Source organism: Chlorocebus sabaeus, chromosome 7 (genome assembly GCF_047675955.1).
Source record: "Chlorocebus sabaeus isolate Y175 chromosome 7, mChlSab1.0.hap1, whole genome shotgun sequence".
NCBI classification, from domain to species: Eukaryota; Metazoa; Chordata; class Mammalia; order Primates; family Cercopithecidae; genus Chlorocebus; species Chlorocebus sabaeus.
The window spans coordinates 70,658,832-70,677,621 of NC_132910.1; the positions used below are offsets into that span (position 1 = coordinate 70,658,832).

Below are 18,790 nucleotides of genomic sequence, written 5' to 3' on the forward strand. Positions count from 1 at the left end.
GCAAAGAGAAAGACAACATATATCATTGCCATTCAACATTCTGGCTTTCTGCCTGAGGGCATTTTCCTACTTTAGAGAAGGCAGGTGCTACCCAATGAGGGCAACACTTTGAAACAGAACTGAATGGAGCTCCAAACTTCTGAAGTGGTTGGAAAGTGTAAAGCACAGGGGCTATGCTGGGGGGTTGGAAGGAAGATGGTTTGGAAGCGGTGACCAAAAGATACTGAGTTTCTAGTCACTTTGGGCAGGTATAGTGCAAAAACCCTAAAGGACTAGCAAAAATTACCTGCTAAAAACTGAATGTGACATCAATTAGTGAAGTGTTTGGAGACAATGGAGTTCCAGCCCAGCCAAAGTAGAGAATTCATTCAGCAGCTCTGGCATTGAGACAGGGAAAGACCACTCCTTAGGAGTAAGGACTATACCATATAGTTGTGGGTATTCCCTAAGACTAAATTCAAAACTAGAATAGATCCACTCTAACAAATAATAAGACCAAGCCTGACAGGATCAAAATAATCTGCCAGTAATTTTACTGCCTGCCCGAACAAATCTCATCCCTTTTTTAAAGTAAGAGGATATAATCCAAATGTAGTGAAACAGACTATGAGCAGCAGACAATACAAAAATCACCACATATGTAAAGAAACAGGAGAATGAAACCCATAGTAAAGAGAAAAAGTAGTCAATAAAAAATGACCCCAAGATGATTCACATGTTGGACTTCACAGATAAGGACGTTAAAGCAGCTATTAAAAATTAATGCAGGGATTTAAAGAAAAATATAGTAGTAACTTATTTGCAGAGATGGGAATCTCTTCAAGGAAGAAAAAACTATTAAAATAGTCAAATGAAAATTCTAGAACTGAAAAGTATAGTGTATAAAACACCAAGTTCATTAATACATTTAACAGCCCACTGAAAACAGCTGAAGAGTCAGTGATCCTGAAGACAGATCAACAGAAAGTTGATCAACAGAAGGACTGAAAGGAAAAAGAAAACAAACCACAAAACATTAACAAAGTTTCAGTGTCTTTTAGGATACTATCAAGTGTGTGTGTATACACACACACAAACACACACACACACACAATTTGGGGTCTCAAAGATAATGAAGCTGAAAAATATTTAAAGATTTATAAAGAAAAATTTCCCAAATTGATGAAAACCTTAAGCTTACACACATGGTGTGAAAATGATATGTAGGGTGAAACATATAAGTTGAAAATGATACAAAGGATGGCTGACCTCTCCTGAGAAAAATGAAGACAAGGAAAAAATGAGAAAACTCTTTTTTAAAATATTGAAAGAAAACTACTATCAACTGATAGTGGTTCATCTATCCAGTGAAAATATCCTTCAAGAATATAGGAAAAATAAAGGCATTTTCATATAAACTAAAACTGACAGTATTTGTCAGCACTGTATGTACTATAAGAAGTGCGAAAGGAAATTCTGTAGTCTAAAGAGAAAGATACTAAAATCTAGAAAGAGCTAGAAACGTGGCTTGAACACATGAGTGTGTGTGTGTGTGTGTGTGTGTGTGTATATATATATATATATATATATAAAATAAGGAAGCCTAGTCTTTCATTTTTGGAGAACGAAACACTCAACAGAAGAAAAAAAGAAGAAAAATAATGCATCTTTAGTTATCAGATGAAATTGGAAGTATCAGTATGAATTCAATTGTTTTTACTATAATAAGTAGATAGATAAATAAATACAATATAGATGTATATGTATATTTATATGTTATTTTCCTAGCTCTGTCTGCTAATATACCAGCAGAAATGAGCACATCTAGTGCCTTAATTTTGGTTTCTTAATACCATTCCCCCCACTAAAAGAAATCAGGGCTTCTTGGGAAAAAAGAATGATTCTAGGGCTAGGGCAGGGAAAGTGTAAGATAGGCCTCAAACATTCTGATTAGCCAGAAAGTGAAAAAAATGCCCCAAAAGTAATGAGGATATAACAAAAATACACAGGACTCAGCAAATTTGTTATAATTGGAGCATCAGCATAAAGATAATAAAAATATAATTGACTAAAATATTAAACCATGAGTCCATAATGATGTGAATGCATGAATGAAGGAGAAAGCAAAACTCTCCCTTACATTAGAATTTCAGCTAACAAATATAAGAGGTATGATGGAGTTGGAAAATCAGTGGATGCTAAAACTGGTCAGTAGGTTGTTGATGAACAGAGTATTTACACAGTCTCAAAGCATCTGCCCGTATGATACTTATTAATTACAATGGGAAAAACTATTGGAGAAACCTGGTGGATATCACTTTTAAAAAGTTATCAAATTTAACATCATCAACACTTATATCACATAAATATGCCTCCTTATAAGATACATTTAGAAGGTGTGTGGTATAATTAAACATGTTTCTGATCTTTGTTCCCAGTTCCTGACACAGACCTCCTAAAGGCCACGGAATTTCTTGAGTGATACTAGTGTAATTCCATATTTGCAACAAGCCCTTTTCAACCATACCCGAATTCACACTAATGAGGTGAGCCCTAGAAGGGTTCAGGATTAGGGGTGGGAACCAGAAAACCCAACCTTGTGATTAGAGGTTTAAAACTTCTAGTCCCACTCCCAACCTCTGGAGAGGGGAGACCGGCTGGAGAGGGGAGACCGGCTGGAGATTGAATCCACTCACCAACGACCAGTAATATAATCAATCACACCTACATAATAAAGCCTCAATTAAAAAGCTCAGAACAAGGAGGTTTAGGGGAGCTTCCAGGGTGGTGAACATACTGATGTGCTGGGATGCTGGCATTCTGGAGAAGGCATAGAAGCTCTGCACACCACCCCACCCTCCACCACCTCCCATACCTTGCCCTATGCGTCTCTTCCATTTGGCTGCTCCTGAGTTGTATGTAACCTTTTTAATAAAACTGTAGTCACAAGTGTAGTGCTTTCTTGAGTTCTGTGAGTCATTCTATCTAATTACTGAACCTAAGCAGGGGTCACTAGAACCCTTGAATTGGTAGTCAGTCTGGAAGAAGTGTGGCAGCCTAGGGATCCCACTTGTGGCTGACGTCTAAAGTTGGGGCAGGCTTGTGCGATTGAGCCCTTAACATGCAGGGTCAGTGCTAACTCCATGAAGTTAAGAATCAGAACTGAATTGGGTTGAATTGGGTTGCAGTGTCAAAGAACAGGAGAATTAATTAGTTGTTGCTTAGTTAAGGTGTCAATATTAATATATATGGTATTCCAGCTAAAAGGGCCTAGCTTGAATCTATTTGTGAAGGACATTCTACAAAATAACAGGCCTGTACCCTTCAACAATGTCTAAATTTAAAAAGATAAAGAAATGCTGAGAAACTGTTTCAAACAGAGAGGAGACTAAAGAGACATTACAACTATGTGCAATATGGGATCCTGAATAATATCCTGGATTGGGGGAAAATAACTCTAAAGCTTATTAATGGGATGGGACAACTGATGAAATTTTGACTATGGACTGCTAATAGTCTTATATCAGATTAGATAATAGTATTGTATCAATATAAAATTTCCTGATTTTGATAATTTTATTATGGCTGGGTTAGAGAATATTCTTATTAGAAAATATACACTGAACTATTTAGTAAAAACATATCTTTAGCTTATTAAATCATTCAGAAATAATAAGCATATATTACTTATATGCATTATAGAGGGAAAGAGAGGAAACGATAAAGCAAATGGGGGAAAAAATAACTGGAGAATCTGGATAAAGGGTATATAGCAGTTTCTTATACTGGTCTTGCAACTTTTCTGTGAGTTTAAAATTATACCAAAATAAAAATAATAGAAAATTTAAAAAAGGAAACAACACAGATGACTTGACAAATTATAAGGCTGGTTTTCTTCCACAGAGTGGAATTTTTAAGACAATGCCTGAAACATTGAACAAGCATAGACACAGCAGTTCCCAAACTGTGTTTCCAGTGGCACAGTTACACCTCGATTAGGAGGTTTGTCTAAATTACAATTGCTAGGGGTTTTCTTTTTCTTCTAAAATTCATCTGGAAATAATCATCTGAAATTCAGTTGAAACAGTTTGTATTTCTTTAGAAAAATATATTGATAAATAGTTGAAGTAGAAAGTGAGTCCTGCATGGTGAGAGAAGGTGAAAATTTGTTTCTCTGGAGGAAAAAAAAAAAAATGAAAGGGAAAGATGAAGTGGGGAAGGAAGGAATAATAGCTATATGGTCAAAGCCACATAAGTGGCAATTTGACCCTTCCCTAAGACCCTCCAAGTTTTCTCTCTAGAAATCATGGTTCACATGGAGTGTCTGTCCTGGAGTGGAAACAGCACATGAGTCTGAGTTTTGACTTGGGAGAAGGAGAGATGTTTTGACAATGTAAATCCTTAAGGCATAGAAATCATGGGAAGGTTTAAGACTTCCTTGGGACATGGAACGGGGTTCAGGGCAATCCTGTGTAGTTACTGGATGTTATCTGGTTTTCCTATAAAAGGAAAATACCAAGCACATTTATTTAGTAGTTCGGATTATATATCTTACTATTAATAGCTTCTTAGTATAAGTGTGAATATTTTATTAATAAATGTGTTAATATCTCCTTGTTATTCATAAATGCTGTCCCAAGCCGGTTGCAGTGGCATGCACCTGTAGTCCCACCTACTCAGGACCATAGCCCACTTCTCATGCAGTTGAAGTGAGTGGATCACCTAATCCAGGACTCCAACCTGAGCAACACAGTGAGACTTCAGCTTAAAATAACTAACTAAATAAATACATACATATATGGTGTGGCACATTCAGGGTAGTTGCATGATGGTGGGCTGATGCATGAGACCATTTGTGACTGAACATCAATGTATGTGTAGCATTTATCAACTAATCTTTTCATTGGTATTTATGGTCTACATGAGAATCACTGGTCTGAGTAGTGGATCTTGTCTTGTATTTTAAATATATGAATATGTTATCTTATCACTAATAAAACAACAGAATTTTTCAAATTTATAACACTTAATATCATTTTCTGTTACAAAGTTTCAAAAGTGAACTAAATATAGGTCATTTCTTATAATTAACTTTATGAGACTTTAAAAAAATTCTCAGCATCAATCTGAGTATTATTCTGTTTCACAGACACCTCTCTTGGTTTCCCACGGTGACATTACATCCTTTAAAGTGGTCTATGGTCAAATAAGCTTAAGAAATCTGCCATACAGTGTCATTTTTATAGATGCATGCTTAAAGAGCTAGGACTCAGAAAACATTAGAATATATTTTCATATCCTGACTACTTTCAAAAAACACAGTATTTTAATTATTCAAATTATGGATGGTGCTTAGTAATAAATTATCCATTAGCCAACTGACTTCCACTGCTAATACCAATATAAATTAGATCACAATGTAAATTAGATCACACATCAACCTCCACAAGTTCTAATGAAATTCTTGGGACATGAAATAACTCCTGCAAGGCTACCATAAATACAGATCAAGGGTACCAAAGCTGAAGTAGCAACATGAGAAATCCACAGGTTAAGAGGCATCACCCCAGGAGCCATGCAAATCAAGGACATTAGCTGTTTTAAACAATAGTACAAGAATTAAATCATTATCAAATGCCAAACAGAAAAGATATTGTCAAAACTTTGAAGATGGTAGGCAGATTAAATAAAATGCATGTAAGTGACGAATTCTCAGGGCTGGAGACATTTAGGACCATGAAGACAAATAAAGGCTTTCTCAACAAAGCTGGAGAATATTTATGATCCTACTGTACTCATGGGACCATAGGGCCATTGAAAAGTGGATACCCAGCTGTCACTTAAGACAGGAAGGGGATTCTGCAAACTTGGCAGCAATCCTTCAGCTGTGTCCTTAATACCCTCCTTGGAATCTGCTACAGTGTGAAGTTACTATGGAGCTCAAAGAGGTCATAGAGATATTCTATGAAGACTAGTAAATTTTTCCAAGAGAATCAAAATTGAATGCATTGCTTATACAGAATGGATTCTGAAGAAACATTTCAGGACTTAACCTAGATGAACTATCACACCCCAAATCCCGGCCTTCGGTATTACTCACTAGTAGTATCATTATTCATTTGCCGAACTTCAAAACCTGGTCATCTTTAATTCCTCTTTCTCCTTCACTTGCATCTCCTATTAGCTGCCAAGTTCAGCAGATTCTATTAGGTTGGTGCAAAAGTAATCATGGTTTTGCCATTAAAAGTAATGGCAATTACTTCTGCACCAACTTAATACTTCTTCATCTGAAATCCATTCCCTCCTTTTGATCTTTAAGGTCAGGGTCCTTGTTAAGGTCCTTACTTCCTCATACTTAGACTATTATCATCTATCCTCCCAACTTGTAGCATTTCCCCCTCTAATTCATTTTATGACTACTGTAAAATTAATCCTTCCAAAGCACAATTTAAATCACACTCGTTCCCCTTTCAAAACATCTTCAGTTACTCCTCATGTTTCTAAACCAAATATATATTCCTCAGCTTGGCATTCAAGATCTCAGTAATTTCCTGGCTGTGCTCCCACAGCTCCTTCATGTCCAGATTCTTATCTACACACTTACATGGTCCTACTTTCCTATCTCTTCTAACTTCTCTTTACCTCTGGATCTCACCATGCACAAATCTCAATTTATTCAATTTATTCAAATTTTCCGGGATCTGTATCAGACATTGCTCCCTCAGAGAAATCTTCCTCTGGCTGGGTGCGGTGGCTCACGCCTGTAATCCCAGCACTTTGGGAGGCTGAGACGGGAGGATCACCTGAGGTCAGGAGTTCGAGACCAGCCTGGCCAACATGGTGAAACTCCATCTCTACTAAAAATACAAAAATTAGCCGGGCGTGGTGGCAGGTGTCTGCAATCCCAGCTACTCGGGAGGTTGAGATAGGAGAATCACTTGAATCTGGGAGGCAAAGGTTGTACTGAGTAGAGATTGCGTCACCGCACTCCAGCCTGGGTAGCAGAGTGAGACTCCATCTCCAAAAAAAAAAAAAAAAAACTTCCTCCATCTTTCCCACTAGATGTCCTATCTTGCTTCTCTGAACCTTATCACATTGTTCTTGGCATCTGTTATGACCTACTCTCTATGCTATTTATCTATTGCATGTACTATTATTTTAATTCAACCAATATTTAGTAAGCCCTATGTGCCAGGCACTATAAGGCACCAGGAACACAATAAAACAGCTATGACTCTCTGAATTAAATGAATTGAGCCAGAATTACTACTGAATCTTCATAGTGTACCACACAGTAGAAAGCTAGAACAATTGTTCTATCAAGATGCTGTAAGATACCTCATAAACATATAAAGTGCCATTCAGTTAAGACGTTTGGTTTTAAAACTAAAATTCCATTAATAAAAGGGATTATTTTAAATGGGAAATTTGAAGAATCTTACAGTGTAACCTTTAAGCCCTTAATTAAAGACTTGTGCATAGGTATAGCAAAAGACGAAGAAATAACAAATCTTTCCATTGAAAACTTTTAGAGCAAAAATTTCCACTTTTTTGAAGATATCTGTAAGTTTATCTGTTTAAAAAATGAAAGAGAGGATAGAAGGAAAGAAAACCAGACTTTGGTATCAATGGGACTTTGAATGAACATGATTAATTGGATGAATGAATGAAAAGAGACTATGAGTTCTTTTTGTTGTCGTTTTTGCACCTATCATTTTAGAATCTCAGGAAAATTCTAAGAGGTTCATGTGGGGATAACATAGATGGGGATATGCATAGTGATCAGATAAAAAGATGGGAGAATATAACCATGAGATGAGCTATATTAAATTATCATTAAGGAGAAAAACAAGATGAGATTTCCTTAAGGCTCATATCCTCAGCTGAACCACCAGAGAAGAAACTCTGGCAATTAAAGATGGGAAAATTCTTAGCCTACATTCCAGTTTTAAATAAGTATGCAAATTATTACATCTCAGTTTCAAATATCCCCACCATTCATGATTGCTATCCAATGCCCCAGCCATAGTACCCTCCCCAGCACCTGCCCTGCTCTCAGGGTCCCCTGTTTACCTCATATGCATCTTTGATGTTCAAGGGCTCACCAAGTGCTGCCACATGTCCCACAATGCCTTTGTTCCATTCTAAGCGGATACAGTTATTTGAAGCTTCTTCCAGTGTTGAACCTTCAGCAACATCAAAGAGGCGGCTGATAAGAAACTTGTCGTTGGAGCTGTCTTCACAGACAAGGAACAGGGAATAGCGGTCAGCGGAGATGAGTCCATGGATATGTAAGAAAATTTTGTGACATAAGGCTGTGACATCCAAATGGCTAGAAATATCCTTCACTAATTCCAAGAGTCTTGAGCACTGGTCCCCTTCATCATGATCAAACCTTGGAGGGGTTAGAGGCATCTGTTCCTTCTTTTCTGAGTCAGAGAGGAAGCTCACAGTTCCCTCAGAATCCTTGACAACAATGGGTCTAAGAGGCCGGTCAAATTCAGAGGCAGAGATTTTCCTCGTTGGTGTTCCAGGGGCACTGTTATCTGCACGAGGGCTCTGCTGCAAGGGACAAGAGCAAGATTCCGTGTGGCCTCTGATACCTTCCTTGCACACAGGGATGGTGTGAACTCTCTCAGCAAACCAAGCATTGACCATTTCTCTGCAGAACAGAACGTGCAGACACATTAGATACTTGAAGAGAAAGGGTGCTATGCCTGAAAGCTCCTAAACGTCTTCTCATGGTAAACTGACGAGACAATAATTTGATATGTCACAGAAAATAAAAACAAGATGGTTTACTTAAGACGTATTATTTTGGCCAGGAACGGTGGTTCACACCTGTAATTCCACCATCTTGGAAGGTTGAGGTGGGAGGATTGCATGAGGCCAGGAGTTGGAGACCAACCTGGGAAACCAAGTGAGACCCTGTCTCTAGAAAAAATTTAAAAATTAGCTGGGCATGACAGCATGTGCCTATGACCCTAACTACTCGGGAGACTGAGGCAGGAGGGTTGCTTGAGCCCAGGAGTTCGAGGCTGTAGTGAGGTATGATCACACCACTGCACCACTGCACTTCAGCCTGAGTGACAAAGTGAGACTCTCTCTCTCTCAAAAACAAAAACACAATTTTATTTTGGAAAACAATAGAGGACAATTGCTTTAATGAACATCTTAATAAAGGCTGACTTCTATATACATAATTTTATATATCTGATTGCAGCATAGCAAGCATTGAGTCTGCTTCTCTCAAAATTAGTTTACATTAAAAAGTAAAAGACACTAAATTTGCCAATAGTTTTATGAAAATATAAATATGCACATTAATTTGATGTTTAAAACACATACCTTGTTCTGAAGTTAAATATTTGAAAACTAAAACAAATATTTGTCTAAATTTGGCTTGCTACTATGCCTATTTTAGATAGTTATATCTATATTGCAAAAGTAGGTAAGTTTAGAAGGAGTAATGAAAGAGACAAATAATTTAATCTTGTATAGAAAAATCAGACTTCTGTAAATATTATCCCAATAATGTGTGTTTAATAATGGTAAAAAAGGATCACTTTTTCTAGATTATCTACTACTATTTTAAAGTAGGCTTTATCTAAGTTTAAAAATGCAGTCCAAGAAAACTGAAGGCATTTATGTTTTTAATGTACCCTCCTATGAAAGCAACTCATTTGAGCTAAAGCCATCACAGTAGGTCACTTTTTAAAACAAACATACTAGATCATACACAATCCAAAGCATGTTGTTCAATTCAAATAATGCCCCTTAGAACGCTGTAATCTTACACCAATTAATGGTGTCATTACTCTAGACATTTTTGGAACTCTTCTTTTGAAACACTTCTGAAACAATTTATAATCCAAATAAAAATACTAATTTTATCTAAAAATTAGACTTTGTTTCTCACTAACTCTTCCCAAAATGAACAAATAAAACAAAAACAAAAAAAAAATCAATGGTAACAGCTAACTTAATTCTCTATCTTCTGATAAGACATGACCCTTTCGAAAACTCAAACTTACCATCAAAAGATAAAAACTTGCTATAACTGAGGATATTTCAAATAATTTGCCAATACAAAAAACAATGTAATCTCAAATCTCCAATGACATAATTGACTGTTTATACCAAACAAAAGGCCAGGATAAAAAGGTTAGACAATGTACTATTTTGGAGATAGTATAGGGATGTAGTCACTTTCCAATGTTTTTGGTTGTAATAACAATTGATATTACTTCAGCCGGGCGCGGTGGCTCACGCCTGTAATCCCAGCACTTTGGGAGGACAAGGCAGGTGGATCACGAGGTCAGGAGACCGAGACCATCCTGGCGAACACAGTGAAACCCCATCTGTACTAGAAATACAAAAAATTAGCAGGGTGTGGTGGCGGGCACCTGTAGTCCCAGCTACTCGGGAAGCTGAGGCAGGAGAATGGCGTGAACTCGGGAGGCGGAGCTTGCAGTGAGCTGAGATCGCACCACTGCACTCCAGCCTGGGCGACAGAGCGAGACTCCGTCTCAAAAAAAAAAAAAAAAAATTGATATTACTTCTTTGGAGGACCAAGTAGGCAATATCTAACAAATGTTAAATGTATCTATCCTTTGTTCCAGAGATTTTACATATGTGACAAAGGAAATACAAGGGTATTTACTGTATATAGTAAGTACTGTTTGCTCACATAGCAAAGATAAGAAGCAACCTAGTATCACCAGTAGAAGGCTGACTAAATACATCATGGCACATTTATACAAGAGAACACTAGGCAGACATTAAAACATGATTATGTGTACTGATATGTATGATATGAATTAATTAAGTGAAAACAAAAGAGTTTAAAAAGAACACACCGTCTTATTTCTGAGTCTTTGCTAAGTCTTTCATTTATGGGATGTTCCCCTAATTATTTCATTTTGAACAATGATGGATTATTTGTTAAATATACGTTACTCTGAAATGATACCCCATCTAGAATGTAACGGGTCAAAATGAAAAGATAAAAATGCTACCTCCCTTATAATTTCAAGAGTTGGATACAGTTATAAAAGTCTTCAAAAAGTTTAGGAGAAATAAGTTCAAAAGACCCATTGTAAATATGGTGACCATAGTTAATAATAATGTATATTTAAAAATTGCTGAAAGAGAAGATTTTAAGGGTTCTCACCACAAAAAAAGATAAGTATGAAGCAATGCATATACAAATTAGCTTGACTTAGCCATTCCACAATGTATACATACACCAAAGCATCATGCTGTACACCTTAAATACATAAAATTCTTATCAATTAAAAAATAAATTAAAAAATATCCAATGAGTAATTTAAAGGAAAATAACCTCACAGGCCTTATGAATTGACTGACTTCCTAATAAAGAGGTATTACAAATTTGAAGAAGCATGAAAGCAATATGGTAGGTAAGTGTATTGTACAAATCACAAGCGTATACCTACACTGATTTTTAAAAACATATAATTGTCCCAATGTTTCATAGATGCATGCTGTGACTTAGGACAAAATTTCCAGTGAGGACAACATATATTAATTAAAATAATTCAGTATCTCAAAACCTTAGAAGTGAAGGCGACACACTGTGGGATTTGCTTATGTAGCCCCCAGAATTGCACTAATAGTGCCAAAGACACTGATGCTAAAAATGCATGTGAAGCTGCCAACAATGCATAGGAAGCTTTCAAATAAAACTGTCTTGGAAAAGATAAGACAGGAAAAAAGCAGTATGTCTAAGTTAACATATCGGATGTGATTTCAAATATGGACATGTTACTGAAGTGTTAAATCAATATAAAAATAGACATTTTAACCATTTCAGCCACAAACCTAAAACTTAGCCCCAACTTATTTCTTATCTTCTCAATGGGAAATGGAGATCTTCTTTTGAATTTTAAATTAAACTGCCTACTTGACAACTCCACGTGGATATCTAGACAACTTAAAATGGTGAAAACAGAATTCCTAAGACCCTACCCATCTCACCTTGCTTCATCTTACTCCCTGCCAGTTTTCCCACATATGGAGGACCATCACTTCCACAGTTAGTCCAACCAAACACGTAGGAATTACTCTAAATTTCTGTTTCCTTCAACTCTCACATTCAGTTGCGCAGTCAAGTTCTGTCAACCTGACTTCCAAAAACCTATATCCCAATCTGCTTATTTATTTCTATCTCCATTACTACCACCCTGGTCCAAACCCCACCATCTCTCAGTTGGATTGTTGCCATAGTCCCCTAACCATTCTCTCTGATCCTATACTTATCCCCTTGCAATCCCATTCTCCATACAGCAGCCACAGTAAACTTTTAGCAAAGTATGTCAACATCTTAGCTATCCTACTTGGCTTTTCATGGAACTGAGAATAAAACCTGAGCTCTTGTAATCCCCTACAGATAGGTTCCTCTCACCCATGCCAGCATCCTTGGTGCTCCTGAAGCACACCAAGCTCTAACTGCCCTGTCTGGGATGCTCTCCCCTCATTGGCACATGGCTGATCAGCTTCCACATCCCCTGCTCAAATAAGTCATCTTTGACTGCTCCAACTAAAGTGGTCCTGACACATCATGTTCTTATCCTACATAATTTAAATTCTCACTATCTGCTATTTTTCTTGTTTATCAATCTGTTGTTATATCATCTATCCCCTCTGACTAGATATTTCATTAGTGCTACGTGTTCACTGCTGCATCTCCAGTACTTAGATTAATGCTTATCACCTACAGTAGGTCCTCAAAATATTTCTTGAATGGAATAAATGAATAAATAAATGAAGGTTCCTGAAGCATCAAAAGGTACAACAGTCTTTTGAATATCTAAATGTTGGTGTGTTTATTACAGAAAATCAACATTGTGTTTTAGCAATTACTGTTCATCACCCCTTGGATGTGTAAGTCTCACAACTGACCACGACTAATGACTAATGTATGCTTGTATACCTTGCAGTGCCTGGTGCAGCACATGTCTTAAGCAGAGCCAGTGCCTAAAAATTCTATATTATGTGTTTGTGATTACTCTATTTGTCTCATAAATGTTGCTTATGGATATTTTCTTAGAGACATTAACTCAATATTAAATGACATAGGAAAAGCAGATGTAGCATATTCAGTCAGTCAATCAACAATTTGTATTAACCACCAGTGGCAGGGAAAGGGAGTTCTCATGACCACATTATTGATTATCTGCGTCCCTGTAATTACATGCTTGCATAGGAAAACATTATCATAACATCAAAATCACTGATGAACCAATCACAAATAAAATTAAATCATTTCTCACACATCTTTCCCTTTGAGCATTCCTTGGAGTTCTGCAGTGCACAATCTACATGGCTGAATGAAGTGGGCCTTTGCTCTTAAGACTAGTATCTATACTCCAGTGATTTTAAAAAAATACTTCAGTCTCTATGCAAATACAAATCACCTGCAAATTGAAATTAAAATTCTTATATAAGACATATGCTATGGTCTAAATGTATGTCCCTACAAAATTCATCTCTTGAACCCTAACCCTGGAGGTGATGGTATTAGGAGGTGGGGCCTTTGGGAGCGCTCTGCTCTCATAAATAGGATGAGTGCCTGATGTAGTTTGGATGTCCCCTCCAAATCTTATGTTGAAATGCAATCCACAGTGTTGGAGGTGGGGCTTAGTGAGAGGTAATTGGATTATGGGGGCAGATCCCTCATGAATGGCTTCACACCATCCCCTTCATGATGCCTGAGTTCACATCCTTGTTTAAAAGTTGGTTGTTTAAAAGTATATGGCACCTCCCACCATCCCATCCTTGTTCTCATTCTTGCTCCTGCTCTTGCTATAACTTTCTCACCACATGATATGCAGGTTTCCCCTTCACTTTCCATATGATTGAAAGCTTCCTGAGGCCTCCCCAGAAGCTGAGCAGATGCCAACACCATGCCTCCTGTAAAGCCTGCAGCACCATGAGCCAGTTAAACCTCTTTTCTTTATAAACTACCCAGCCTTGGGTATTTCTTTAAATCAAAGGAAAAACAACCTAACTGAGGGCCCTTATAAAGGGCCTATGGGAGCTTGTTAACTTCTTTTGCCCTTCTGTGAGGACACATCAAATTTGACATCTGTGAGGAAGAAGCCTTCACCAGAATCTGCCAGTGCCTTGATCTTGGACTTCCCAGCATCTGAAACTGTGAGCAAAAAATTTGTGTTTATAAATTATCCAGTCTAAGCTATTTGTTATAGCAGCCAGCATGGACTAAGACAATATAGATTTTCTAGATATAGATAAAAATGATGTTGGAGAATCCTTCTAATGTTACACAAAGCCATGACAATTAAGAGTTATGCCCAATTAAAGACCAGCTAACAACTGAAGAAACAATCAATAAGGATAATGACATAGCAGATACTCACAAAGAGAATACTAGTCAAATAATTATATTCTGAATTAAGAAAGCCCCTTGGGCAAAACTGATGAAGCCTTCAAATATTAATTCAAAAAACTATTTTAGGGAAAAAATTTCTCTTTATGATCCTGCTGCAAAAGCCAAACATGAACTGAAGATAATTGTTTATGGCTACACTCTGTTACAATTAATTGTAACAGAATTAGCAGAGTTTCATCCTAAGAATTAGCAGAGTGTCATTACAATATCAATTTTATTATTAGTAGCTCAAATATAAACTTATTTTCATAATCTGTGGTTCTATTTTTCAAGATAAAGCTCTAATCAAAACCTTCCCATGAACTTTTTTTCTATTTTGATAGAATTAACTTTAATTGTTTTTTTCTTCTGGAATGAATTATTCTCATAAGACAGGGATTTCCACAAGGTACTATGTTGGGCGCCAGGGACAGAATAATGAGTAACTCCAGAAAAATCATCATGATCTTTCCTTTCAAACTTAAAAGTTTATATTGTATTCAGAAGTTATATACATATTGGTAGTTCCTGGCATATGAAGTTAGGTAAATGTACACAAATAAGTAATGGAAAAGATGACTGTGAACATGTCCAATATAAAAGTAGAAAGCAACAGACAGAAATCCAGAAACCTCAGTGGTAGTTCTAACTGGGTAATCGCTTTGATGGTCTAAGATAGGATCTCTGTTTTCCCTTCCCTTTATTAATTCTAGGGGGTTTTGAAAAATACTCGCATTAGTGCTACAGAAAAAAAAAAACAAAACATAATTTTATTTAAACCTGGTGAGGCAGGCATTAATGAACCTACTTTCTAAAATATGAAGCTAATTAAATGTCTGAACCACACCCATTCTACTATTTGGTGGCAACACTAGGAATCAAATCCAGGTTTCCTATTGCAGGTACTATACCCTATTAAGAATATAAAAGTTCCCAGAGCATCAGTGCTTGCCATGAAGAAGGCACTCTGTAACATCTAGCTGAATCTGGAAATAAAAGTCAAATTCAAACAGAGAAGGCATAGAGAAAGATGACTTATGACACACGTTCACATGAAATATTTTACCTCCAGGTCATAAAAGGACCACACACTGTTCTCTTAAGGTGAAAACACTGTTTCTAAGGACTATTTCTTAAGGGTAGTGTCCATAAAAAAAAAAAAAACTAACTAAATTCCAACATGTCTATGTTTCTCTGAAAACAGGTCACATTTTATAAGTCTAAAGCAATGTACTGAAAAGAAGTATAATAAATGTGTTTGAGAAAAAGTCATCCCCAGAGTTGCTAGATTTAGCAAATAAAAAAGACAGCCTGCTAAAAATGAGTTTCAGATAAATAATGAATAAGTTTTCAGTATACATAGTATCTGAAATTCAAGATGAACTGGGTGTCCTGTATTTGATCTGGCCACTCCAGTCATTCTATATAGCTTTTCCTAAATGAAATTGTTGATGGATAGGCGACAAAGAGAAGGCAAGTTCTATGCATCATACTAGTAAGTTCCAGGCTATCAAATCACTCATTTTATCATTGAGAGAGCACAAAGGACTACCACACTGTAATCCTGTGTATGATAATTTAACCTTTTGGAAGCACTTGGATTCATAATTTGCAGTAAAACTAGAGCATAAAATATCTCCTTAAATCAAATTCATTCATTTTGCTCTAAAAACCATCCCATATAATGTATTGCATAGCAACAAAACAAACTGCAATCTACTTATAAAAGGGAGATTTACTAATTGATAAAAATTCTCGGGATTACAAAGCATTGAGAGGTTGCATTTTCAGCCATGAGTCCTGGGTTCTAATCTTAGCATTTGTTACTAATAGGATGTGTGACTAGCACTAAGCAATTTTCTTCCCCTGGGTTTCCATTTTATCCCCGATAAAATAAGAAAAATAGCACCCGTTCTGGCCTTTTTTGAAGTGTAAGGTGCTGACTGCCTTCAGCAGAGTATAAAGTCAGGAATATCAGACTAACAATCAGGCGATAATTCTAGTTCCAGCTACAGCACTACACGGATCTGATGCTAAAACAATTACAACTTCTCTGGAGTTCATTTTCACTGGAGTTTGAGATCTTCAGTGGTAAAAATGGGCTGCTATATTAACAGGTTATTAAGACTCCCCACCTCAGCTTGCAGTATGAATAGGACAAGAAGTGGTCCTTGGGTCCATCAACTTAACTTCTTTTTGCCCCTCAACTTCCTCATTTTTAAATAGGGGAAAAGCCTTCTGGCTCCTTTACTCACTGCACAGGGTTGATGTGTGAGTCAAATTAGAAAATGCACATGGAAGCATTTCAAAATCTCTTCAACATATCTAAAAATTTGCTATCTACTACACTCTTAGTACTCATGCCAATGGAGTCAAAGGGCTGGGTTAAGGAGCAATGGCTGTTATTTCCTCACAAAGGTCAGCCAAGAGAATCAGAAAAAGGATAAGAGTAAAAAGGTTGTTTTTGGTGATACAAGTCCACAGGTTGAGGGGTCTTAACTGGGTTTGGATATGGCCAGCAACATGCACCATGAACACTAAAAGTCCTTGGCCAAAACAAATACTTTAGAATGACATTCTTGACAGAATCCTACTAAATTTTCAAAAAAAAAAAAAAAAAGGAAAGAAAGAAAGAGAGAGAACAGTTTAAATTACATCATAGCCATCTGAGCAAGAACAACAAAACAGAAACAAATTCCACTGAAGTATCTGTAGCCTTGACCACAAGTACTAATAATCTGGACTCTCCACTTTGATGTACAAGTGTATCTTTGCTAACTGCCCTGAAAACCTGGAAGCAATCAGAAGAAAACCTGGCTGCCCTCTTGAAGTCTTTCAGTTGATTTAACTTTTACAAAGCTATTAATGAAAGACAACAGGCCCTCCACACTTCAAAGAAAGTCACAGCCAAGGAAAATGCAATGAACATTGGAACCAATAATTTATAGTCAATGATAGGAGCCTGAGTTTTACATTACATCCGTATCTTCCCCTTTTCTCACCAAAATCTTTTATTATCCTCCCATCACGTATTTCCTACACATTTTATTACACAAAAAATTCTTACCTCATAAATGAGTTGTATTATATACCCTTTTAACAAGAGTGAATTTAGTTTTGCTTTTAAACTTATACAATGCATCCCGAGATATGAAGAAACCCTGTGGACATCCCAAAATCACTGTTGGAAGTTATTCCTCTCAGATAACACTAATGTCAATACCACCTGTTGTTTCAAACTTACATATTCCACAGATGACACTTAAGGCTCACGAAGATATCCTTTTCCATACCGAGCAAGCAAAGAACCCCCAAATTCATATTAATTAGATGGTAGGAAATAAAACCAAATGGAAGTTGCCTAAAACCTTTCATGAGCTCTTGTCATAAATGTGACTCAAATCTTACTCTCGAAACTTTTTACACAATGAATCAAATCAGAAGTTTATTATCCAGATATTCTACTTTACAGAAGACTCTTGTAGCTCAAACTGCTTATAAAATAATGATTTAACATAAAAATCACTGTCATTAAGCATAATGTTGAACACATTTTGATTTCATGAAGCTAACAGCACTGCACCCGTCAAGATGATGATGTTATCGTGTGAGTGGAGCACCCAGCAAAACTAATGAGCATGTGCGCTAACCTGGTTCCAGCAGCTGCTGCAGGAAAAGGCGAAAGTTGACAGACATTTTGTGTCTTTAGTAATATAAAAGGATGAACAAATTCATTTGTGAAAAAAAAAAACAAGGAATTCTGGAGGCTAGGAAGCTTAGAAGGTGAATGGTTATCAACTTTTACAATAGTTTTAACAAAGAGTTTATTTCATCAAAATTACACACGGCAAAAATACAATGCTATTTCATTTTACGCATACTATGTGCTCATATTTTGTAACTAGATGAGAAGTGTGGCACTCTTAAAATGATGGACTCAATTAAGTTAATGATTAAATTAAATAGTGCCTAGTTAGTATTGTAATACATTTTTATGGCTATTTAAATAGATTTGTATTGCATATTGGGTACACTTCATTTCATAGTTTCTAAAAAGTTTATAAATTGATTAATAATATTCACTGAAAAAAATGAAATGTAACTGTATGGAATATAATGTGGGAAGAATCAAAACCTTCCCCCCTTTCCAATTTACCGTTTCCACTCAAGATTATTATAAACCTATCACAAGATAGAAAACTACAACTTATGTTTTGGGTTTTTAGAAATTTTCCACTAATCTACACAAGTCACAGCTTCTTCCAAATGCCCTCTATCTAGAAGTATTAAATAGGATTATAAAACTTGTTGACAGGATGGAGGGATGCAAGCCCTGGAACTGCATTTCAAATATAATTAGCTAAAGGGACACACACACACACACACGTGTCTGTGTCC

At 36.5% G+C, this 18,790-nt stretch overlaps 1 protein-coding gene across 5 annotated transcripts in view; it reads right to left on the bottom strand.

Moving 5' to 3' along the window:
- PDE5A (phosphodiesterase 5A) overlaps positions 1 to 18,790 on the bottom strand; it is a 129,222-nt gene that overhangs the window by 98,787 nt on the left and 11,645 nt on the right. For all 5 annotated transcript variants that reach the window (XM_007999666.3, XM_073017600.1, XM_007999664.3 and 2 more), the window contains exon 2: positions 8,053 to 8,641. In XM_007999666.3, coding sequence (XP_007997857.3) covers positions 8,053 to 8,641 — 589 coding nt within the window. The remainder of the gene's footprint in view (positions 1 to 8,052; positions 8,642 to 18,790) is intronic.